Source organism: Gallus gallus, chromosome 5 (assembly GCF_016699485.2).
Source record: "Gallus gallus isolate bGalGal1 chromosome 5, bGalGal1.mat.broiler.GRCg7b, whole genome shotgun sequence".
Classification (NCBI taxonomy): Eukaryota; Metazoa; Chordata; class Aves; order Galliformes; family Phasianidae; genus Gallus; species Gallus gallus.
The window spans coordinates 366,445-390,415 of record NC_052536.1 but is presented as its reverse complement, the minus strand read 5'-3'; the positions used below and the strand labels follow the sequence as shown (position 1 = coordinate 390,415).

Sequence of the window (23,971 nt, the reverse complement as noted above, 5' to 3'; positions counted from 1 at the left end):
GGTACACCTCCTTCTAAAGCACTGCACACAGTGACATGAGTATCTTTCTATCCTCACAGTGCAATCACTGCCACCGTACGGCAGTGAAAAAAGCCACTTCCTTCATACATGTCTCGCTCTCCTGGGACTGTATTTTCTGTTGGCAAAGGGCACTGTGCCCACTCACCAGCACTGCTCTGCAGGATGGTTGTGCACCACGTGGATGATGCGGCCAGGTGGGTAGAGCGGCGTGCTGGCAGACAGGGCAATGGTCAGATCACTGGGGTGGGTCCAGAGGCGGTTGCTCGTTACCGAGTTCTCTTCAGTCTCTTCTGGAAGCTCTGACTTGGGTATACACTTGGTAGCGCCCACAATGATCCGCCACTGTCCAGCACCACGGAAAGGTGGGAGAATATGGAGAAGAGAAAAAGATTAGGAAAGCAGAACCATCTCACAGTATACTGTCGATACGTTTACTTGAACTGAATACTTAACACCAGAAAAGAGAAAATAAAAACGGAGTTTGTGCCCCTGCTGTTTGAACAGAAGACCTTGGGGGAGATAACCCTGCCCTGTCTTCCTTCCTTTCCGTGTTTTAACCTTAAAAGTGGCAAAATCTTGCTGTGGATGTTCTTGCAGAGTTAGGGATCTCGAACAAGCACATCCTTGTCCACCAATGGGACATCTTCCCAGGACAAACAAGGTAGAATCTGAATTTTTAATGCATGGAAAGAAGCAAAAGGCTACACAACTTAAGCAAGCAAAAAATTCCCTTTATGCTTTTCTTTATGCGCTACAAAAACCCAAACCTAAAAGTCAAAAGTCTACTGAAACAACAGCGAAACAGAATTCTATCAAGAAGAACATCCGCTCAGTTTCTTACCCTACAGATATTCTCTCTCCAACATTTAAGAATTTCAGAAAGAATTTTAAAATCTAATGTTTTTTCCACCTCAACGTAATGGTAAGGAAGCCCAGGGAAGAACAATTTTGCACATTTCCTAACTCTAAAACATTAACAGGCCACTTACCCTACAACAGCACCACCTGGAGAGCACAAAGCAGAGCCTACAAGCAGACAGACGCTGTACTTCCCAGCCTGATACCTATCACTCCTTAGTGGCCAGGAAAAGCTACAACTGCAACCCAGACTTCCTGCTCAGTCTTTTTAAACACATGATGATGAACTCCCAGCACATGAGCCAGAAGTGCCGTATTGCTACAAGCCAGCCTGCAAGCAGAGTGTTTCTCTGCCAGTTTTCCCTGTCCTCTCCAGCTGCTTCCATCGTCCCTCTGGTTACCTAAACAACACTGATGGTGGATCTGAGGACATCTGGGAGTCAGGAGAAGCCTGCAGTATTGTTGTGTGACACTGAAGCTTTATCATCACTGCTCAGACGCTCGCCTTCAGGAGTCTGCTCATCCTCATTCTTACCTTTGGTTTGTTACTTCTCTGAAGAACATCCAGAAGCTGCCGGCGAAATCCCTCCAGCTGAGAGAGACCAATTCTGGGAAGAGAGGAAGGTGTGCTTACAACAGCTGTGTGGGGAACAGCAGACAGGGAACAGGACAGTAGAGACATATAGAGCAGAAAAATAAGAAACTATGCTACAGAAGAAACAAGAATGCAACGATAACACAGGTCACTTCAGAGGTGAGTTGAGCCACCACCTGGGACCAGTAACCAGGGTAAAAGGCTACAGGAAGCCACTGTTACAACAGACAAGTATGAAATGCAATAACAGAATCGGAACAGTGAACACAGATAGGAGAAGTCAATGAACAGATGAGGGTGATGGGGCAAACAGAGAAACGAATAGGCAAGAAACAATTCAAGTATAGGATGCCACAGAACAGATAAATCAAGAAAGATAGCACAGAGCTATAGGACAACATTAAACACTACTGAATAGACAAGATTCTGTTTTACAGGTTAACAAAGGGCACTGGAACAGGCTGCCCAAGGAGGCTGTGGATGCCCCATCCCTGGAGGCATTCAAGGCCAGGCTGGATGTGGCTCTGGGCAGCCTGGTCTGCTGGTTGGCGACCCTGCACACAGCAGGGGGGTTGAAACGAGATGAGCATTGCGGTCCTTTCCAACCCAGGCCACTCTGTGATTCTATGATATAGAGAACATCATAGTATTCTTCCTCCACTAACTCTACATGCCTAATATCGTACAGACAAAAATTGTCCAAGGTCACACAACGGGGCAAAAGTTAAAGTAAAACCCAGGTTGTTTGACTCCTAGCCCTGTTCAGCAGAACGTGTCACGGGAGATGATAAGCAGTGAGAAAAGTGAAGACAGGAATGGAGGAGCTGGTTCAGAGGTGTGAGATGATAGGCAACGCCACAAAATGTGATGAGAGCACATCTAGCTCAGGGCAGAGTGAAGAGGACTGAGATAGCACAGACAACCAGGAAGATGGCACTGGCATGTCAGGTACCACCATGAGTATAATCACAGAGGCTGGATATTCACCTTTTTGTTTCATATGGGCAACTGAGAGATGGAGAGGGATACGCCTATAAAAAGGTGTATAAAACACCAACATAGGTGTCCAGGTAAAAGACAGAGCGTTACAGGTAACTAGGAGGACAAGTGAGAAGCATACAAGGACAGGTAAATGAGGAAACAAGACAGGTATGATCTGGGTGTTTCTGGCTGGAAGTAGGTGACTGGTACAGAGCAGCAGGTACTCATCAAGGAATTCGGACACTTCTCAACTTGCCTGGGCACTAGATCTTTGCCAAGCACGACTGCAGTCACAAACTCTTTTGAATATTCCATGGCATCCTCACTGGAAGAGAAACAGGACCAAGAAGAAGCAAACAGGGTTTCACTAGCAGCAAACTGCAGTTCATTCCCGATTTGCCGCTGGTGTCTGAGAGGTTACTAGACAATGAACCTGCATCATAAAAAACACAATGCAAGCTGCTCAAGGCCCTTAGAACTTGCACACTAAGATGAGCCTGATACACACATCCCACGCCCCAGGCAACATTACTCCATAAGGGTGCAGCTCAAATAGAGCAGCTCCTTCTTCCTTACCTGCACACAGCTCCAAATAGGCTTGGATAAGGAAGTACCCTAACTCAGCACCTCCTAGCACTTCTCCTATCCTTTGGGAATGGCAGGAGACTATGGAAGAAGGTATTCCATGCCTCTGAGACTAAAAAGTCACCATAGAACTAAGAAAGCCACCTCCTGCAGTAACCTAACCACCAAGACAAGAGGGAATCGAGGCTTCCACCCTACAACCTTGTTCTGCAACCAGCTGCCTTCTAGAGACCTCTCTTCTGAATCAGCCACCACTGATGGAGGCCAGCACCTTTCACCCAGAGATGATCATGGGCACAATGCAAAGCACAAGAAAGGTGTGGCAGCCAGAGGCACCTTGAACCTTGTGCTCAAGACACCCCGAGCTCAGAGCCAGTTGAAATGGTAATGTACAGCCTGGCCTATGCTCTATCAGGGGATCTCGGGAGGGGAAGCTCTAAGCAGAAAGCTATGGAAACTCTCAGGAAAACAGCTCTACAAAGCAATGACTAAGCACAACTATCACAACAAGGCATTCTAATGTCCAGATTCATTAGCAGGATGATTAAAATCCCTTGGCCACTCCTGAACATGATGCAGTAACCATCACAAGAAGCTTCTAATCCACAAGTGCTTTCAAGTGCCAATTTCTTTATCAGTTGCAAAAGGAGTCCTGACAACTACATGTGATACAGACACCTGCCTTTGGTCAAACATCTCCCATTCTGGACGCCTATTGGCAGAAGATGGGGAGAGAACACACTGGTACTGCGCAGGCAATAAGGGATGAAATTCCACCCTGTCCACCCAACTTGCGTTTCCCACTAGGCAGAGTTAAATCACAGCTACAGAAGCACACAGCAAAGTCATAAACCTGAATACTTGGAGTGGCCACCTGCCATTGGAACCTACACTTCAAATACTAACACAGAAAAAGGCTGCTCACAAGCCTCAGCTCCCATCAACTGCTACTACACCCTTCTTTTTGCATGCTTCTCAGGGCACAGACTGTCTTTTACTGCTCATCAGAACAACACAACCAGAATCTGATGCCGCTCCACCTACACACACCCCCTCTCTGCCACCAGACCTCCTGACCCAACACCTACCTCAGCAGCCCACCTGGGGGAGAATAAGCAAAGCACTTCAGTGATGGGTACTGCGGACGCAAGAGGAAGGACAGGATGGCAGCTGTGCCAGCCCCTAGGGAATGGCCAACCACAATCAGGCCATAGTGTTTTGTTCCTCTCCCCTGAAAATGAAAACAAAAACAAAACAAGAAATTGAAGTCAGACCGGAAAAAAACTTCACAAATCCCCAAATCTGTCCCTTTTCCCAGCTGCTGGGTTGTTCCTATACATGAACACTCTGCACTCCAGCTAACCAACTCCTCCTCCAATGGGAGACAGTGACCCTCTGTTAGATTTTGAAATGGGGGCAGTTTTCTGCCCTCTGCTATTGCCAGGAGACTGGAATTAATTCTCTTCTGGTATTTTCTCATACACCTCCACAAGTCAGTCCTTGACCTATTGGATCTTCCCTGAAAGAAAAACGAAACGTAGGCTTAAGTTGAGTTACTTGAGAGTTGGTGAACCTTTTGCTTCTCCTCACGTCTAATAGCCTTCTGATAATATTCAGGTCCAGGCTCACAAATCAAAGATCTCTGATTCTGGAAATGAAGGCTTTTCCTCATGTATTTCATTGCTAGTGAACGCTGAAAAACAGAAATCCTAACCTGCAGTTTGAACAGCAGTCTTCTGAAGTCTAGATGTCCCCAACAGCTGGCAATGGATTGAGTGATTCACAGACAAAACTATTCTCTAACATTTTGTAGTGTTCTGTTATGCAGAGGTTATTACAGTGCTAGGCTTGCCTCAGACTCAGTAAGTTAATCTTCAGAAACTTTCAATCTTGTTTCAATGCAGTATCTCAGAGCTCTGCCAGTGCCCTGTAGGGCTTACACGGGGTCAGAGGATGCAGCTCCTACTCTCTAAGGTAACCAGCTGCACCTATACTCAGGCTTCTGCATAAGAGGAGAAAACAGAGAACACGGAAAAAGCCACAGGAATGAAAGATCTATCTTTGTGTCATTTCACTTATGAAGAGCACCCCTAAGTCAACACCACGTCTGTTAGTCAGTGAGGTGAGTCCCACTTATTGCATTTTTTCCCTGAAATCCATTGCTGGCAGTTGTCAGAAAACGTGCTGGGCTAGATGAGCCCTTGGTAGGACCTAGAATGGCATTTATGCTCTCGCCATACCACTTTCCCATATAGATCTCAGAGTTCAGCTTCAGCCAGTACTTCATCTCCTAACCACGAGGCAGTAGTTGCATCTCGTTAATCAAGTTCTCTCTCCACCTGTGTGAGTTAGGCCTAGCTAGTTACTCTACATTACACAGAAATTAGACCCACCGTACATCGAGCCAGCTTTGAACAAAATCAACAGGATACCTAGCACCACACACAGAAGCCAGCCTAAGTACTCAGCCACAATACCCTTACCAGTCAGACAGCAAGGACAGAAGAAAACACCCTTGTGAGCAACAGCTCACTGAACGAATCCAATTTTCATTTTCTAGGCAGAGAGGAATAAAGCACCATATAAAGAAGATCAATGCCTCCGTATCTCCTTCCTACACCTACCAACATCACAAGGCAGACACTTCAGCGCTAACTGGTACGGCACCAGTTCCAGGGAAGCATCAAGCCTTTCAACCTTCCTCTCTTTTCCACTATCACTAATTTCCCATGGGCCTGCTCAGGCCAAGGCACTCTATGGGCACGAGGAAAGGACAGCTGTCTGGCAGCAGGGAATCAGGCAGCGCAGAAAATGTCCTCTGCGAGGAGGTTGACAGTGCTATTACTGACATATAAGCTAAGGTAAGCATCTTCTTAACATCTCTCTCGAGCCCTCTTCTGATAGAGAGCTGCAGGAAATGTGTGCACACAGACAGGCAGCATGACATCCCACTGCTGTCTCCACAGAGGATCTCCATAGAGATGGGATTTTAGTTCCTCCTGATTTGTTTTTAATGCTCCCCGTCCTGCATGGCCACCAAATGGGACCTCCTGTCAGAAAAAAACATCTCAGGAGCTCCGCAGTTCTCTTGGGAAGAAGGCTTCCAAACGAAAAAAAGCCTTTTAGGAGTAAGTAATGAAAGGCCTGTCTGCCAAGCCAGAGAGATAGGAATTGAGATTTGAGAAATTAGTACAATAGAAGGAAATCTCAGCTTCTGTCCAGCCCGTGGTGATAAAAGAAAGCTAATGCTCACCAAGTCTCGTCCAAAGGCTTGAGAAAGGACCATCTCTTGCTCCAGTTTCTTCTTGATGTACTCAGCGGATAGCACCATTCCCTGAGTGCAAACAAAGAGAGAACAGGGCATGAACAGCTGCCTATCAGCTCTGGTGGAGGAGGCAGCAAACTGCCCTCGGTGCTGGACAAGCTGAGCACTGCACAGCACGTGTCAGGGCCGAGGAAGAACGCAGCCTCTGCTTCATTAGGCACGTGTTTTGGCTCACCAGAGCCACAAAGTGTTTAGGAGCAATGACAGCTCTTAAGTCCTGACAGCACGCATCGATCCTATTCTTGGGCTCATGGCATAAAGCCTGAAAAAAAGCAAACCACACCACTAACTTAAATGCAAGGCTGTGTGTCTCGTGGGTCAGCCCGCGCTGAGACCCACAGTGGAGCAATATCTTAACCCCAGAGCTGCACTCTTGCATTTAAACCTGCAAAGGAAAGAGTGAGCTAGCCTAATAGGCTCACAGGGAGACTGCACCAACACCAAGGCAGGGAAAAAGTGGCAGTGCTATCTGTGTGGGAAAGCTGCTCATGACTGGAGGTGTCAGCAACTATTAAGTGGATTCAGCTGTCGGGGGACGTTAATGGAATTTTGTTTTTTAAAGGTTTTTATTCCCTCCAAGCTAAGGAATGCTGGAAGATGGGAAACAAATGCTCTGGTTCTAACCATCTATCCACTCTCCCAGCTGATGGCTGCACTCAGGGTTTGTCTCACCCTGTGTAAGAGAGATGCAGCTCGGCCTGTTGCATAAATTCTTGGTTATGCCTTTATTACAGTTAATATTCAGAGGTGAGCAAGCCTGAACTGCAAACAGTGATGTAGATGAGGGTAAACACAGAGATGCTGCTAATTCTAATTTGGTGATTGCAGCCCTCGGATAATTCGCGCTGCCTGGGCTGGCCCAAACCCAGAGAAGATCATCTCCTCTGCTGTTTTCCATCACACCCCTACCTGCAAACAGTTTAAGGGCAAAGCGAATTTTATTGAGCGCTGTTTAATCACAAAGGCAGAAAAGAATGTACGGTCCCCTTCAGAAAGCAAAGAAAGGGGGAATTTTCAAAGCCCTCGATATCAAACACCCATCTGCCCACTGAAGAAAAGGAACACAGGTGATTCTGCTGAGCCTGTAACGTCACTGGCATTATCAAACAAGCAGATGCCATGGTATTTCAGGCCTGTGTTCAGCTCCCAGCAGCCAGCCAGCTTCAGCTGCATTCAAAAGAGTCTCCATTTCTAACTCTAATGAGGAGTGAATGGCAGGCGACTTATATAAATTTCTAACATCAATTTAGGATCCTATTTTTAAAAAGCATGATCTACCTCCATAGTGATTTTACTAACGGCCCAACAGTCAGTCTTGGAGCTGTATTTTCAACAATTACTGCATGTTCTAATATAGACGCTGATGTCAATATTATGGAACGAGGCTTATCCCCACAAAGTGGTACTTAGGCTTCACAAGTTTCATAAGAATAAAATGATCTGGGCTTAACTTTCAATCCCCACGTACAAATAACCAAATGGACCAAAGATAGATCTAGGAAAAGCAAAGCAGAAATATTCTGTATTGCTTTGCAGCCTGAAGGCAAGAAACTGCTCTGCAACATGGGAAAACCCATGGAAGAGGGCATCTCTGTGGTTGAAAAAGTTCTGGCTGTTGCTGACTGCTCTGACATACAGGTGAAGGCTGTTAGCACGGCTGGGTGTTCAGGGCTTCCTCCTGCACAGCTATTCCCTGTCATTTAGGCTGGCTGAACACCAGTGACCAAACCCCCACAAAATCATCACCTGTGGAGTTTTGTCCACCGCAGGCTTATAACAGAATTCGGCGTGGATTCATGCCCCTTACTTATGATTATTTCTAAATGAAGTCCATTATAAAAACCACTGTGTTTTACCTCAGGCAGCGAAGATTCTGTTGTGGTTAATTTCCCCTCCAAGTTGTGACCATCTCCTGTTTCCCTTTTTTTTTTCCAGCACACCAACCCACAAACCTTACCTACAGCTGACCCAAAATAGCTCAGAGACCTCACCAACATCAGCTGTGGCATGTACAGCAACCCAGACAATCAAGCACTTCCAGCTGTGGTCCCAGAGGAGCAACAGGAAGGCTCGTGCAAACATCAAGAGTCTTCATTTCTCAGATGTCTGATAGGCACCACGTGAAGCAGCATGGCTCGTGGTGGAGATAACAGGGCACCCCAGCCTGCTGGGCGTGCAGCATCAGCAAGGAAAAGAACAGAAGCCAAGCGACTAACAGGAAGCTCCCAAACAGCCCAGTGCTCTTCTACAAATTAAACGTGTTAGCAAGGTACTTCATCTGCTTTTGTATTACAGTTGACTCGTGGACATTAAAAATGCATCAGGACCTGCATCTCTAAATTCTATTATCTCTGTTAGCTTCCCTCAGGAATCAACAGTGCATTATTGTCTGAAGATTAATATTTATAATAATTTAAGATAAAGCAGTATTTCTGCACTTGTAAGAATAGAAAAAAGACATAATGCAAAAGGCAAATAAAAATCCAATACAAAAATAGAGGGAATGATCTGATAACGTTTCATATAAGTTACTGGCATATGAATATTTCCACAGGAAAAGATCCAAGAGAAGAACCCAACTCCTGTAGGTACCTATTGGTAGCTTTTCTGCAGATTTAAAATAGAACAAATGCCCCTTACTTCCCTTTGGTTTATACGAGCTGCTTATCACAATGGTTCTGCAAAGTCACTTTGAATCAGATGAAGGAGCACAAAACCAAGTGACGTTATCTTTGACAGCAGACATAACACTTCAGAAACGTTAGATGAGAAGTAAAGGCTCACATACCTCAATATTAACTAGGTGACACATCACTTCCTCATTTATCTCTGTTTCTATACGACGTCTGGTGTAACCACTACACTGATTCACTTTCCCATTTTGGGGAAATGAAAGAAATACTCATTTGCGAAAGAAGTACAAAGTACTGTTTTCCAAAAGCCCCATCCTGAGAGTCTGAAATAAAATCCTTCCAGACCACAGCGAGTCCCAGCAGCACTTGAAGGCAACTGCTCCTTTCTCAGGCCCATACCCAGCTGAGCACCTGAGGACGCAGCTATCAGCCTCTAATGCTCCACTTGATAAAGCACAGCATCAAAGTGCAGCATGCGGGCGGTTTGGAAGGACACTGTGAACAAAGCAGGAGCTCTCAGGAGTTATGAGCTCAACGCCCTGCCCTGAAGGGACCCTGACCAGATCACCCACAGCATTTCCCAGCAGCTACCTGAGGTTTCAACACATGCAACCTCCTGTGTGGATTTGCCTTTCCCAGTCTGGCATTACACCTGGAGAGGCTGCCAAACTCCTGCTGATCTTAAAATTCAGCACGTGTGCCATTACTTTGTTGGGCTGGGGCAAAGGTAAGCTCTATGCTAAATTGATTTAGTCAGTCCAGTCCAGTCCTGTTTACTAAACGCAGACATGCTGCATCAGTCTAATTACACAAATGCAAGCCCTGCCAATGTCTGGTTATGAGGTTCAATGAATATCCCATTGCAACAGGACTTTAAAGACACTCTCAGGGTTTGATTGCAAATTCTGATAAGGTCATTCATTGGAAGAAGAAGTCATTTCAATGACGCTGACAATTTTGTTCTAGGTCCCCACAGATTCTTTTTGCAGCTTGCTTTTTACTAATTGCATGCTGTAATTTTCTTTTCTTTTCTTTTTTACAGGCTGATTTTCCCTGTTACGATTTCAGGACTTATTTGTTCTTACATCTCATAGCCATTTCACTGCAGTCGTAAAACACTCTTAACAACTCAAGCAGTTTAGGCTGCTTTTTTGTTGCTGTTTTGCCTATAACTAAAAGTGAAAAGCTCAAAACAATACGTGTTTCTTTACATACCTTGTGTCCCAGCCACGTTCCATGGTGACCCTCGACTGGAAGGCGCTCTGCGTCCCCAGTCAGGTCAGTCAGGGCATCCTGAAGAAAGGAGTCACTGTGCTTCAGGTAAATCAAATACCAACAGCAAGCCAGGAAGATCTCAGGCTATCCTGAAGGTTTGCTAGGGTGGCCAAGGGTGTGTGAGGCCACGGCACAATGTACTCACTTTTGGAGACAGAGTTCCTCGGATACTAATGACCACCTTCTTCTTCTCATGGTCCACAGCCACGTAAAAAGGAGTTTCGTAAACCTAGAAGAGACGCACTGCTGTAACACTCAGATGAGACATTCTCCTTCACCTATTCTCCTGCTCAGGGAAAGCAGAGCAGCTTAACGTTTGCCTCTGATGGGGGGCAAATATTTCTGTCCGAGGGACAAGTCTAGGGTCAGAAAAAAGCTCAAGTTTTCTTCTTTTGTACCACCACAGCTGGAAGCGTGGGAGTCCCACTGGGAGGGGCCTTGGGAGCATGCCTCCAATAGGAAGGGGGCTGCAGACTTTGCGTACCGCATCGTGGCAAGAAGTGTAAACAATGTCCACCGAGGTCATGTTCTCATCCAAGAAGTGGCGCCGGATGGCAATGGCATTGCAGCCACAGCAATTATCCTCTTCAATGGTGACACTGGGTGCGTAGCGGGGACGTGAAGGACAGAGACAGCAACACCTGCAGAAGAAAAGAAATATAGCTTTGAGGAAAGAAGAGGAACGTAGAAGAGACAGATTTCAAAGTGGGATGCCTGGAGGTGAGGTGAGGGAAAGGAAGAGAAAACCTGCAAGCCACACTCGTCTCATCCTGACAGCCCTCATTTGCTGCAGCTCTTGCACAAAAAAGCACACAACTCATATTTCCACATCAAAAGCGGCACGGGGATCAGATGTAGTTTTCCTTCTGAGCACCAGAGAGAGCTACAGTGCAGCCAGTCTCCAAGGGATCACTGCGTGGTGGAGCTGGGATCTCTCCTTGGGGGATACTGTGCACAGTCCTACGCCTCAACACACAAGCAACTACCATTTATTAGATCTACTTATAACAAGTAGCAAAACAGGTCTAGAACCATCCCAGAACCACAGTGCAAGCACAAACTCCTTCCTCCTTTCTTTTCCTTGTGAGACACTTCACAGATCAAAGCGACTCAGAAGGATATTCCTCCTAACAGGTTTGGAAAAGAAATTTACTTCTTTAAGGGCAAAAAGCTCAACTCCGAAGAGAATCCGATGACAGCATTATAGAAGCTAAAAAGCTAACATTTAACATGCAAGCCTGAACTGAACTACAGCGACGCTATCTTGAGGTGAGCAGTTATACAGCATAGCAATCAAAAAACAATTAGTCAGGGAGAACGCAGCACAAACTCTGGCCAAGTCTCGCTGATGCTTTAATAAAGACCCAAATGTCAATTCTCTGCCTAACTGGGCTTGCTGATAAATCTGATTTCTGCGTTCTGAGACAGCTATTTTGACTCAGTGTGAAAGCTCTCTTGTGCCAGATGAGTTCTCTCCACTGGTTATCCAAACTACACAGGACTGGCATGATCCTTAGTGCACCAGAGAGGACAGAATATGACAGTGGTTTATTTAACAGGGTAAGCAGATAAGTAACTGTGAGAAAGAACAGAGAGAAAGATGTGAGAATGAAGTTACTGAGAGACGGAAAGTGTAAGAGAAGAGAAAAAAGCAAAAGAGGAAAAAAAAAGTAACTGAAAAGTGAAAGTGAAAAGCAAACTGATGGAAGAAAGGATTCTAAATCAGGGAAAAACAGAAAGGAAGAGGGAAGGAGAGAAGGCAGAGCGATAGGCAGGACGGCCACTCACGAGCAGGATCTGGCCAGGTGACAGAGTCCACATGTGGGCTTCCTCATCAGGTATATGGGCCAGCCATAGGCAGCCAGGGCAAACAGCATGTAGTAACACACCTCTTTGTATCGCTGCATCTCTTGCTGAAAGAGACAAGAGACTCACTAAAGGCCTTATTCTCTTCATATGTCCATTTCCTCCTGTTTCCCTTTTTCCATCGTAGTTAGAGGCTGCACCCTTCTCCCTGAACATCAACATTCTCTCTTACCAGCACCAGGACAGCAAACTGTCAGCATTTCCAGGTGACTGCAGGAGAGCACTCTGGTTACGCTCAGTAAGATCCTCTCCTTCCCTCCCCTCCCGGTATAACTGTGCCCATTTATGTGATTAGAGAGGCCTTACTAGCCGCTTAACAAAGCTTGAAGTTAGTTCTACAGGCATTCTTCCCTATGTGACAAACACCCTGCTGCAAAGAAAGGCCATCCTCTGCGTATTTTGCTCCACCCAACTCTAACTGGGCAGGGAGAAACTACTTTAAATACCAAGAAGATGAGCTCTCTGAAGACGTGGCTTCCAAATGGGCACAGGCCATAAGGAAGATGCCCAGAGAGGACCATAAAAGCCAGGCTGGGGCCAAATGCCCCAGGGCTGTCTTCTGTATGCCGTGCTGACCTCTCTCCCCACATACCTATGCAGGAGAAAGCCTGAACACAAGCAGGAAGTTAGCATTAGATGCAGAGCAGTATAGCACAGCTGCAAGCAGGTTAATCACAGAATTACTTGATCAGAGGTGCTGGGATTGGGTCGGTCTTTCCTCTCTTGCAAGAGTACCATCTGATCAAGAGGGGTGAATATTGCTTGCCCAATGAAGGGCTGCAACAGCAGCATGCCAAAAGAAAAGCAAAGCTTAATTTACATAGAACAGACTGCAGCCGTCTCCATACTGAGAACTGCTGACAGAAGCAGCCCCAGGGAAGAAGGCTCCATCTCACTCCAGGCAGCTCCCTGCCCTCACCAAGATGAAGCCCAGCTGGTGGTACCATTACATGGAGCTCTGCACAACATCCCTGGCTGCAGCACTCAACTTGTACCTCTGACTTGTGAGAAATCTCACATCGTCTTTCAGCATCAGAGTGGAAAATACTACTTCTCACTAAGTGAAGGACAGGCAGATAATGCTTTAAAAGTGATCCAAAGACAACAAAGCCTCCAGGAGAACGAGCATTATTATTCGACTGTACCATTCTTTAATCTCTTTGATTATTCCAGAAAGGCAGAAAAGAAAAGAAACCACTGAGAAAAAGGAAAACAGGCTACATAAAGAAGCACGTGAGTTTGCAAGATCACAGTCCAGTGACTTACCGCATTTTTCAGATCCAGATACTTTGTGTTCCTGGTCACTGGCATCCCAGACAGAAAAGCTAAAATGTCATTGTTCGCCTGTAAGCCACAAAGACAAGAAAATCTTCTCTGTGACACCAAGACAAAAAAACCTATACATGAGAAGCAAAGAACTGTGCGACCTGGGGCAAGACAGCTTGCAAGCATCTTGACCAGTCCCCTGAACTGGTTCCAATTCTGCTGTTCTCATTTCCACCTGATCCCATCACTGTCTGAACCCCACCTCCGAGGAAAATAAGTACAACCTTTCTGCCCAATTAGGAATCTGCAAATCCCAATGGCGGAACAGTTTGGGAACTCAGGCCTTGTTTTTTCCCCTCAGGTTGCCCCTGCAGTTTTGCTCAGACGCTGGAGGCTTCTCTCCACTCTTCCTAAACTAATTTTAAAGAAACTGCCCCCAGTTGCCTGTCTAGGGTCAAGATTTAGATCTGTATGCATCACCTAGCTAGGAAAGGCACTAAGTTTCCACCCACCTCATCCAGCACAGCGTTGCGCTTTGCCCGCTGCCGTTGGCGCAGCAGAACCAGGCCTGCAATGATGTCAGATGGGACGATGTCAAGGTCTCGGAAGAACTCAGCGAAAAGGTAGGCGATTTCAGAGTATGCATCCTGCAAAATCCACAGAGAGGAGGGCTTAGGAGGAGGAGTTTGAGTGTGGGGAGCCTCAAAACAGGACACAGAACGAGAGCCGGTGAGGCAGCAATGGCCTCATTTCTGTAGCTCTCCCCAAAACACCCATGAGATTCCTTCTGACAACACCACATCTGTTCTAATCATTATTAATACCTCCTACTGTACAAAGTGGACAGCCTGGTCTGGTGGTTGGCGACCCTGCACGTAGCAGGGGGGTTCAAAATAGGTGATCGTTGTGCTTCTTTCCAACCCAGGCCATTCTATGATTCTATGAACGTCACACGCGTAGGTCTCAGCTGAGCCTGGATTTGCACTGTGTGGGTGTGCTGTGTGGACAAGCTGACCACCTAAGCAGCAGGACAGGGAATGCATATGCAAAGGGAGGGAAGGACAACGTTTTCAGGGTAAATAAGACAGAGGAAGTAAGCTGAGAACCAAAAAAATCCCAATCTCGTGTCACCGCACAGTCAGCCTTTCTCCTCAAAAGCAATTTCAGTTGAACAAAGGCTATTCAGGAAAAGTGCACTAAATATATCCGATTTAACAGCCTCTTCAGTCCTGAAACTCTGTCCTGGAGCTATTTCCCCATACTTAAGTCAGACCTCACCACCCTGGGCACATCACGGAGAAAGTGAGGGACTTTTGCAGGCTGCCAGTGAACAGCCTCTGTACTGCTCACTGCTCACCACTGTGCTGTTTACTATGTGATTTCAAAGAGTTAAATTACAACAAGCAGGTGTTACACATCAGAGCTCCGGGTCCTGAAAGAGCTGAGCAAGTCAGCAAGCTTTTCCAAGTCTGTCTTGGAGCACACCCAAGCAAAAGGGCCTGAAAAGAACAACCTGTGAAAATAGATCCGAGTCATCGAACCATAGAATCATTAAGGTTGGAAAAGACCACTGAGTTCATCAAGTCCAAGTTACTGATCGCAGAGTTCCCAGCAGGGAAAGTGACCGATCCTCTAAACGAAGACGCTGCAGAAGAAGGGAGAGAATTAGAAACGACCTTAGGAAATCACCCAAAGCTTTAAAGCAGAGTGACACAGACTCTGAGGAGAAATGTTACTTTCCTTTTGGCTCCGTACCACCAAAAAACAACTACACTGGACCCGAAGTGAGAACGGTTTGGGAAGCTAGAAATGGCTAGACTGTGAGACAACGCATCTGGCCACTGCTCAGAACAGAGCTCAAAGGCAGGGGTGACCCAGAGGCTGAACCAACAAAGAGTGGGATTGAGCAAGTGCTACAGCACACAAATGGTCGGTATTTCGAGTGCTGCCATCGTTAGCTTTTCCTACCGAGATCTATCAGTCTTTATCCTGAATTTTTAGCTGTATTTTCATAGCAACCTTTACTCAACACTAACACCGTGCGACTGCAGTCCCATCTGTAGATAGCCTGGGCTGTTCACTTGGGCTGGTCTTCAGGGCAGAATCTCTCCATCTCTTTGGCAGATCAGAAAGCAAATCCCTTCTCCCTCAGCGGGCTTGCAGGAAATGACCTACATTCTTCTATTCTCTGACAAACTCCTGGAGTGCAAGATTACCTTTTATCATTTTTCGCTTGCCTAAAGCAAATTACATCATCCTCAAGAATGGGGTGTCGGGTGCTCACTGCACAGGTTTCCATGTCAGCTGTGCACCTGAAGAGCAAATGGACTTCCATCAGCCTTTCCAACTTTACAACCACACTGTCCACGAAGTGCTGACTCAATAAATCCTTCCTACAAGCATGCAAGAAATGCAAATAGCCTCAAATTTAAAAGGCAAACAACGCTAAACCAAAGCAACGCTACCACCTCCTAATACTCTGTCCACAGTAGAAGCCCAGAACAAAAGCTCAATGTGTATGCTTTGTTCTGAAAGAAGAGTTGCTGCCGGTGGGCCTGATGTGACATTGCAGGATTGACTGCAGTGCTCTGCTACAAGCCCTGGAGGCTCTGGGGCTGGCAGGGCCAGCGGAGACTTAGAGCTGCAGACACTGCTCCAGACTCACAGGAACAGATTCTTGCCCCGGTGCCACATTCACTTTGCAGAACTTTATTTTCCAGCCCAGAGGACAATCATCCCCTGCTAGAACATTTTTTTTCCCCATGAAGCCTGGGAGAGGCAGCGATGGGTTCACTTCTGATCCATTACATACGCATTCATTCCACACACTGTCATGCCAGGACACACAAAGTCAGAGCTTGTTTCTTCAAAGAAAAGAGCCTGGAAACCACTCAAGCTGAATGTAAAATGGAAATTCAACAGCACAAAGAATTAGAAGATTCTGGTATCTGCTTTTATCCTGAGCTAGAAAAAGAAGTAGAAACCAACAGTCACCGCGGAATGAGAAGTCTGCTTAAAAAAAAATCTTGACACGAGGTGAAATATTTTGCATTCCTCAATACTGCTGTTCCTGAACAGCATTCCTGAATACTGCTGATTGGGAATCAGGGCACTCGATGCCTCTCAGGGCTCTGGGATCTGGCAGAGTGACCTGGTGGAGCAGCCAGGTGCAAACAAAGCCAGGGCACCCCAAGGTGCTTCTGCTGACGGGCAGAATGTAGCCCCCAAAGAAATGCTGCTGTTTGAGCTGCCCTGGCACACAGCTCGTCTCGTTGCCATTTTCCAGACGGATTTTCCTAAGCAGCTCTAGAAGACTGTCTGTGAAAGCTGGCAGGACTGGGCTGTGCCTCCAGAGCAGCTTGGGGCTGCACTTCATCCAGCACGCAGCTGGGAGCACCACAACACATGGCTGGATTTCTGTAGAAGGGCTATGACAACAACTGCACCCCGAGGACAACGACACGTGCTTACCAACAAGCCCTTTCCATCTAATTCATACTGGCTGCCATCTGTGATGAACACATGTTCAGGTAGCCTTCACCTGACTCTCCATTATTTTTACACAGCTTTTCCTCTCACTGCACTTTTTCCCTCTGAGGTTCAAATCTCAGACTCATTTCTCTTCCTATACAAGTTCATAGCCCCTCCAATATGCTCCTTTTTCTCCTGCACCTTTTAGGAGACCAAACTATATTTAGTGAGGAGATCACTGATGCGGGTCGGTCCCTTGATGTTTTCTGTCACTTTCTACGTCCTTCCATGTTTTTCCGAGGGCTTTTTTTGGCCACTGCTGTGCACTGATGTCTTTATTGAGGTGTCCTTGATAACTCCTAGCTCTTTTCCTGAGAGGTTGTAACTAATTCACAGCCTATCAGTGTATGCATGTAATTTAAATTGTTTCTTCAGATGTGCATGCACTGCTTCAGCCTTCACTATTATGACTTTCGTCTCTCATTGATAACAGCTCCCCGGTTCTGCTTGGTCCTTAAGGAGTTCTCAATTACTCATAATTCTGAGCAACTTCAATATTAATGCTGTCAGCACAATCCTCCACCTCAGTGTTCACCTCTATCAGGTTATTAGGACTCCTGCTGAATATCACTCGAACGTGAAAACCTGCTCCCACTGCTTTCAGTAGGAATGAACAGGCTGCTATCTTTTGGGAAGTGAAATCAACCCCTTACCCTGCACTGTTTCTGCAAAGGAACAATCCCAACTGTAGCACATGAAAACTTCAAAGTTTCAATCTTCAGCTGAATCCACAGACTCAATAGCAGGCTCTGCTAGCATCCCAAACAGGGCCTGTCAGTACCCAGCAGTATTCTTGTTGCTGATTCTGGCATGTTTATACTTTTCCATTTTCAAAGTCTCTCTCTTTCTCAGGCATAAGACTGCCTCAAACTAATAGGATAAACTGACTACGTAAAGGAAAACTGAAGCTGATCACACAAAGTGCTGTTAAATGGTAAACTTAAATTGATGAAAAATGTATTTTTTTCCACTAGTATCGTCACTTAAAATTAGTCAGTTTGCTGTAATAGCAAAGTAAAGAGCATCTTCTGGAGACAAGCTTTTAACTGGCAATACCGCTGTTTTGTGCTATTACCTGTCTCAGAGAGCAGCCCATAATATTTCAAAGCAGAAGATTAAGAATGGCTGTTTTGAAAGAGACAATTGTCCTCCCCAGCGATGTTACAACTGCACCTAAAGAGAAATATCAGCTTCTCCAGAGGGTGGTGACACACTGGAACAGGTTGCCCAAGGAGGTTGTGGATGCCCCATCCCTGCAGGCATTCAAGGCCAGGCTGGATGTGGCTCTGGGCAGCCTGGTCTGGTGGCTGGCGACCCTGCACACAGCAGGGGGTTGGAACTGGATGAGCACTGTGGTCTTTTTCAACCCAGGCCATTCTATGACTCTATTTCTGCATAGGATACCTAGGTAAGCTCCTGCAGAAATACAGGCTTTCATCTGGCCTACTCAGGCTGAAAGGAAGGAAAAGGAACTAGCATAGAGCAAAACATGAAGTCTGTTCATTCTGAGGGGTGGCTCAGCTTGCTGCTTCTTGGAGGTCAATGTCAGCCCTTGCAAGCACTGCTGTCAGGGCTCACTGGACTCCTCGAGGCTCCGCATCTCAGAACGCTCGCAGCAAAATGAGGCATGTCCAGGTTTGGTAGCAGGAATCCCAAATTGCTCCGCTCTGCTGAGTCCTACGTATCACTTGGCCACACACAGAGCTTGCTCTCTGCCAGGAGTTCCTTGGTACCTACCGACTGAGAGTCCTTTGTCCGAGTGCAGCAAAGAAAAACCTTCAGGCGGCGCGTCCAGCTGCTGGCCTGCCCTTCCTCCAGGCGGTGTCTGCAGAAAAGAAATCAAGGTTTACAAGAAAAAAAAGACTCTGAGCAGTAGCACTAAGAGCTGTTTTTTCCACTAAATAGCTTACTTGGAAAAATATTTTTATGATATGTAGCAGTTTCAGAACGGAAAAAATTTCCGTTCTTTGAGTATGGTGCATGACTTGAAACCAAAAGTGGGAAAGCGAGCTGAAGGTTCTCTTTCAATTTAGCAAAGGTTAAAAAAAGCCCGAATACAGAAGGTTTCACTCAACCCACATTTGGTTTATATGACATTTCAATTTCAGCTTCAAAATTAGCTAATTGGACAACCCTATTTAAAATAAGCTATAGCTGAGTTCATTCTACCATTGTGAACTCGCCCTAGTTACTACACTTTCAGGGTGACAGTCCATTAAGTTTAACTAGCATTCCTGCAGAACAAACCTGACATCAAGACAGGCTCAGTGTTATGGAATTAGCTGACTTTTTCTTTTCCCCCCTCAGAGAGCCATGCTACCTGCATATGGATAAAGTCCACAGCTCTCGTAATGCAGGGTCACTGTCAAGTAAACACAGACCAACATAACACATGGCAGTTCAGTCAAAAAAAAGACAGCTTCTATTTTTCTGCCACGAAGAGCCCAAGCATAGAGAGTTGGTTGCACCTGGAAGAAAAAGCTGCTGGTAAGCAAGTATTTGCCTACAAGAGAAAGAGGAGATTTTGCAGGACCTCGTGGCTGAGCGTTTTAAACCAAATACCCACAACCTCCAGGGAAGATTCCAAAAGTGGAAGAGGAATATGAGGGCCCTAAGACAGAGCTGGCAGTGCTCTGTTTGCTCCACCAAATGCCAGAAAGCTCGTGCAGCAATGCAAAGAACTTCACAACTTCACTGCGGGGGTTGGACAAGCAAGTGTGCTCTGAGCTATTTTCACTCTGACTTCTCCCAAATTCCTTCTTCCAAACACTGAACTTCCACATGTTTTGGATGAGCCCTACAACAAGATCTTTTAGCAAAGTCTCAGCGCAATTAATTGAGCCATTTGTTTCAGTTTGATTTATTTTGTTCATACCGCAAGAACATAAAAGCCCACACACATCAAGAAGCCACAGATAAAAGAAAACCACAGTCCAATAGCTACAGCAGAGACCACAAGAAGGAAGCTGAAGGTTCACATCTCCCAAATGTGACAACCAAATTGAGTTCTTTCATGAGTTGAGACAGGAAATACAGCTCAGATTAAGGTGATACAAATGCCAAATTAATGCTATACCTCAGCAGGCTCGTATCACTGCAGACCAAGGGATGCAATAGGAACAACTGGCCCTCAGCATCTTGCAGAATCATAATCCAGAAGCAAGCAGAGGATTTCAAAACTCTCTGGGAAGGACTGCTTCAAGCAGTGGCTAATTTCAAACTATATCTTTGGAAGCAATAAGTTTAGTAGCAACCACATAGGATTATTTTACGTTTCCCTTCCACGTTACAGCCCACAGCATTTTGCTTGTTAGCATCTGTTAACACTCCCTTCTTACAGCAGAAATCTGCAAGCAGCAGGAAAAAGCTCTCTGAAAACATTACAGGCCTGGAGAGAAAAACCTGGCCATGGCCCAGGGGACAAATACCTTCACTCAATTGTCTGGGAACTCAAAACTCCAGGGGGAGATCATTTTTGGCGTTTTGTTGCGTCTTACTTTAAGCTCCCTAGCAAAAAGAACTTTACAACCTGTGGCACAGCCTCCCCTCAAAAAGAAAAGAAGTGGATTAAGCCAAACGGCTTTGATTTATTATGGGATACCACAGTCACAGCATCTTCCAGGCTTTTCATCAGCATCTGCTTGGGAAGGTCTTCATCGTAATACAGCAATTGCAGCCATTAGGCTTACAGGGCACTAATTCTGGATATTCAAGGTTTGAGTTAGCAACATACTAGAAAGGCAAAGGAAAGCTTCTTCTATTCTGCAATGAAAAACAGGCATCTGGACACTTTTCCTCCCTCCCCAAAAAGGGGGGTCTGAAGGATTCCATTTCAAGACATGGAAAGAGCATATATCTGAAACACCCCTCAAATATAAGTTTGCAATGAGAAATGCAAAATTTGCAGGATCTTTTCACCCAGAGGGTGGTGACACGCTGGAACAGGTTGCCCAAGGAGGTCGTGGATGCCCCACCTCTGGAGGCGTTCAAGGCCAGGCTGGATGTGGCTCTGGGCAGCCTGGTCTGCTGGTTGGCGACCCTGCACACAGCAGGGGGTTGGAACTGGATGAGCATTGTGGTCCTTTTCAATCCGGGCCATTCTATGATTCTATGATATTTTTTAAAAGCCTTATTTTTTAGCACTCAAAACCTAATGCCCTCTGTCCTACAGAGTTACATTCCTCACTGATGGTTACATATGTCAAAACTGCACAAGAAAACAAAGCCTGCTTGTGCTTTCCCACTACAGGAAAAAGCTTCTGGAAAATGCCTTGCTTGGTGAAAAAAAGCTTTCACATCCCCATCTGGTTAGCTGAAAGATGCAATCAATTCTTAATTAAAACATCTAGCTGCCAACACAAAAGAAACTGTTTCTTGGCCAGCACCAAATTTAAGAAATCTCAGGCCAAAAGGTCATATTTTGCAGATAAACACAACAGAAGAAAGAGGCTTTGGACAAAGGTGCCTCGACATAAGCAAAATTTAAACACTGCCTCCCTGTTAGCAGGTAAAACACGGTGCTAATAGGATGGACAAACAGGCTGCTGTGATTAGCACTGTGGCTCAAGGGGCTAGGAAGGACTGAGGAAGCCAGTGAGTAACGCACAATCCAGCCAGGCGCTGCATTGCTTTGCCTCCTTTAAATTCAGATGCCCACACAAAGCACCTGACAGTCTGAGCTGCCTTCCTTCAGAATCACCCTCACCGAAAGGAAGCAACACCTGCAAGAGAATGCTCCCTGAAGCGAGGCAGGGAGAATGCCAAGAACCACAGGAAGCTGGGTGCCCTTCCAGAAGTGCTTTACCGCAGGTTGTAGGTCCTTAGGTTGCGCTGTCTCCGCTTCGTGGCACGCAGTTTGACAAAGGTCCGGCCTGTCGGGTCGAAGACGCACAGGACAGTGATGCAGACACTCAGGATGACAACCCAGTTGCACACCACCATTCCTACAAAGAAAGGGAATACGTCACGTGCTCTGCCCTCAGGTCTTGGCAGTGCTGTTTCCTGCTCTTCTCCGCGCGCATCACACACGCCTCTCTGTTGCCACGGGGCAGACAGAAGAAGCTAACCCAAATATTCCCGCAGCCAGCTGCAGCACTAAGAAATCTACTGCAAAGGCTTCTGACCACAGATCGGTTTTGCAGCCGGTTTAAGAGGCTGCTTGTGCAGGAGACCATTAAAGACTCACCGAGGACCTGGTGGACTGCAGCATTCCCATCACTCCCCCCAGGAGAATGCTTGGGTTTGAAAAGGAATTCGAGCAAAACAGGAAAGCCATTCTGAACAGAAGAAGGAGAACCAGGGCTTTCAGACTCCCCATGCCAGACCCCTCCATGGGAACAGGGATTCTTGCCTCAGTGCAGGCAGCACAAGCAAATGAATAGAACAACTGTTCTGAGCGCTGGATTCTCGAGGGAAACAAGCACAGCATTTACAGCTACAATTCACTACCAACAGTCAATCCCCACATGCATGAGTGAATTAGCTCTCCAAGGCAAGAGGATGCCTGTGCATACACATTCCAAATACATACCCAAAGTGACACTCTTTGCGGTGATATCATTGCAGGAAGTGTAGTACTGCGTTAGCCAAATGATGCCCACAATAGCATACACAAACTCAATCACCAAGATAGCTGAAACAAAAGGAACACAATGAATAGTAACAGCATCTCCCTAAGGATCAATGACTGCCCTTCCCCATCTTCTTGCAAGGAATCCCAAAGACAAGTTCTTTAGTAGGACAGCTGCAGAATAGAAGACTGCAAGGCTGGGACCGTACTCAAGAAAATGAACCCAAAATGTCTCCTTAACAATAACTACTCCTAAGTGACAGATGGGCCACATACATAGAGCTAGAAGTGCTCTTGGCTGCATTAGAGAAGTCAATCAAATAGCTTCCCTTTCTCCATGACAGTGCAAAGACTCCCTTAGGTAAAGAGAATCACCATCTAACAGTAAAGCTGGCCTGATTCAAAGACATGAAATAAATAGCAATGTGTACCCAGGATTACTTCTACTTACTACACTTAACAAATGTTTCCATCACCTCTGACCTTTGCAGCTTTTGCAGCAATAATTCCCAACACGTAGCCCTTAAGGAAGCATTTACTGGCTCCTCAGTTCTGCAAGTTACCCTGGTAGAAAGCAAGAAATCAGAGCTGACTGTGGCTCAAGAAAAAAGTTGGGAAACACTGCTCTGAAGTGCCCAGTCCTCACTTTCTCAATGCAGTACGACCCCACAGTACAGATGGGGAACGAGGCAGAGGGTAAACACCCTGCATGTAGCACCCAGAAAGCCTTTGGTGGAGCTGGGACTGAACCCACACAGCCACCCAGTGAGAAAGAAACCAGGGCTGGGCTCAGCTCCTCGAGTGTTCTGAAGCTGAGCCGCACTAGGCTTTGCCTACCTTAGCTAACCTCCCCTCTGAGACTACCAGCTGTGAAACAGGAGCAGCAATACCATTCGAGAAGACCTTTGTGGGCTACTATTGCAACTATATCCTTAGATTCATCAGCACTAAACGTGCTCTGTTGAAATCAGGCTATCACACGGACCTTGCCCACAAAAAGGTCACACCCCTAATTCAGTCACCAGAGCCATTAAGAGTGAAAAAAAAACAAACCAACAGCATGAAAAAGCATGTACAAGACCCAAGTTACAGTTTAAATACAAATCTTAAACACAGGGAAGAAAACAGGATGATTCCTTGGACTCTCTCTACCTCCCCTGCCTCATTTAGTCTGTTTTTAACAGTGTTACTGAAGCTGCCAGGCTCTACATGCTTCCTCAGGGAGATCACATTGTGCCTGGGAAACTGGAGAGAAAGACTTGTTTGCTACTCATGTTAATGATTTGCTCTTAGCACTCCAAGGCGGAAATGTCTCCCAGATAGAGCTTTCAAGCAAAGTTACCCATCTTTTAGCAAATTCTGCATGAAAGCAATCCAGCGAAAACAAAAAATGAAGAACTTTGATAGGCTGTGATGGAATGGGCTTGATTCTCTTTCTCCAAAAGACTCTTAAAGTCTTCACCCAG

The 23,971-nt window shown here is 46.1% G+C and overlaps 1 protein-coding gene across 39 annotated transcripts in view; it reads right to left on the bottom strand.

The window, feature by feature from the left end:
- DAGLA (diacylglycerol lipase alpha) overlaps nt 1–23,971 on the bottom strand; it is a 57,153-nt gene that overhangs the window by 7,150 nt on the left and 26,032 nt on the right. For 36 of the 39 annotated variants that reach the window (XR_006939396.1, XM_046942162.1, XM_046942150.1 and 33 more), the window contains 14 exons: nt 22,467–22,568; nt 21,741–21,879; nt 18,674–18,761; nt 13,918–14,052; nt 13,406–13,483; nt 12,062–12,186; nt 10,758–10,914; nt 10,419–10,502; nt 10,214–10,291; nt 6,294–6,374; nt 4,129–4,271; nt 2,712–2,780; nt 1,415–1,487; nt 167–363 (listed from right to left, as the gene is read on the bottom strand). Coding sequence is in view for 38 of the 39 variants with exons in the window: in XM_046942162.1 (XP_046798118.1) it covers nt 167–363; nt 1,415–1,487; nt 2,712–2,780; nt 4,129–4,271; nt 6,294–6,374; nt 10,214–10,291; nt 10,419–10,502; nt 10,758–10,914; nt 12,062–12,186; nt 13,406–13,483; nt 13,918–14,052; nt 18,674–18,761; nt 21,741–21,879; nt 22,467–22,568 (1,549 nt within the window). In the remaining variant the exon portion in view is untranslated. Of the gene's footprint in view, nt 1–166; nt 364–1,414; nt 1,488–2,711; nt 2,781–4,128; nt 4,272–6,293; nt 6,375–10,213; nt 10,292–10,418; nt 10,503–10,757; nt 10,915–12,061; nt 12,187–13,405; nt 13,484–13,917; nt 14,053–18,673; nt 18,762–20,012; nt 20,871–21,740; nt 21,880–22,466; nt 22,569–22,956; nt 23,466–23,971 lie in introns of those variants that run through there. The other 3 variants (XM_046942179.1, XM_046942180.1, XM_040701477.1) reach the window with 3 other exon arrangements.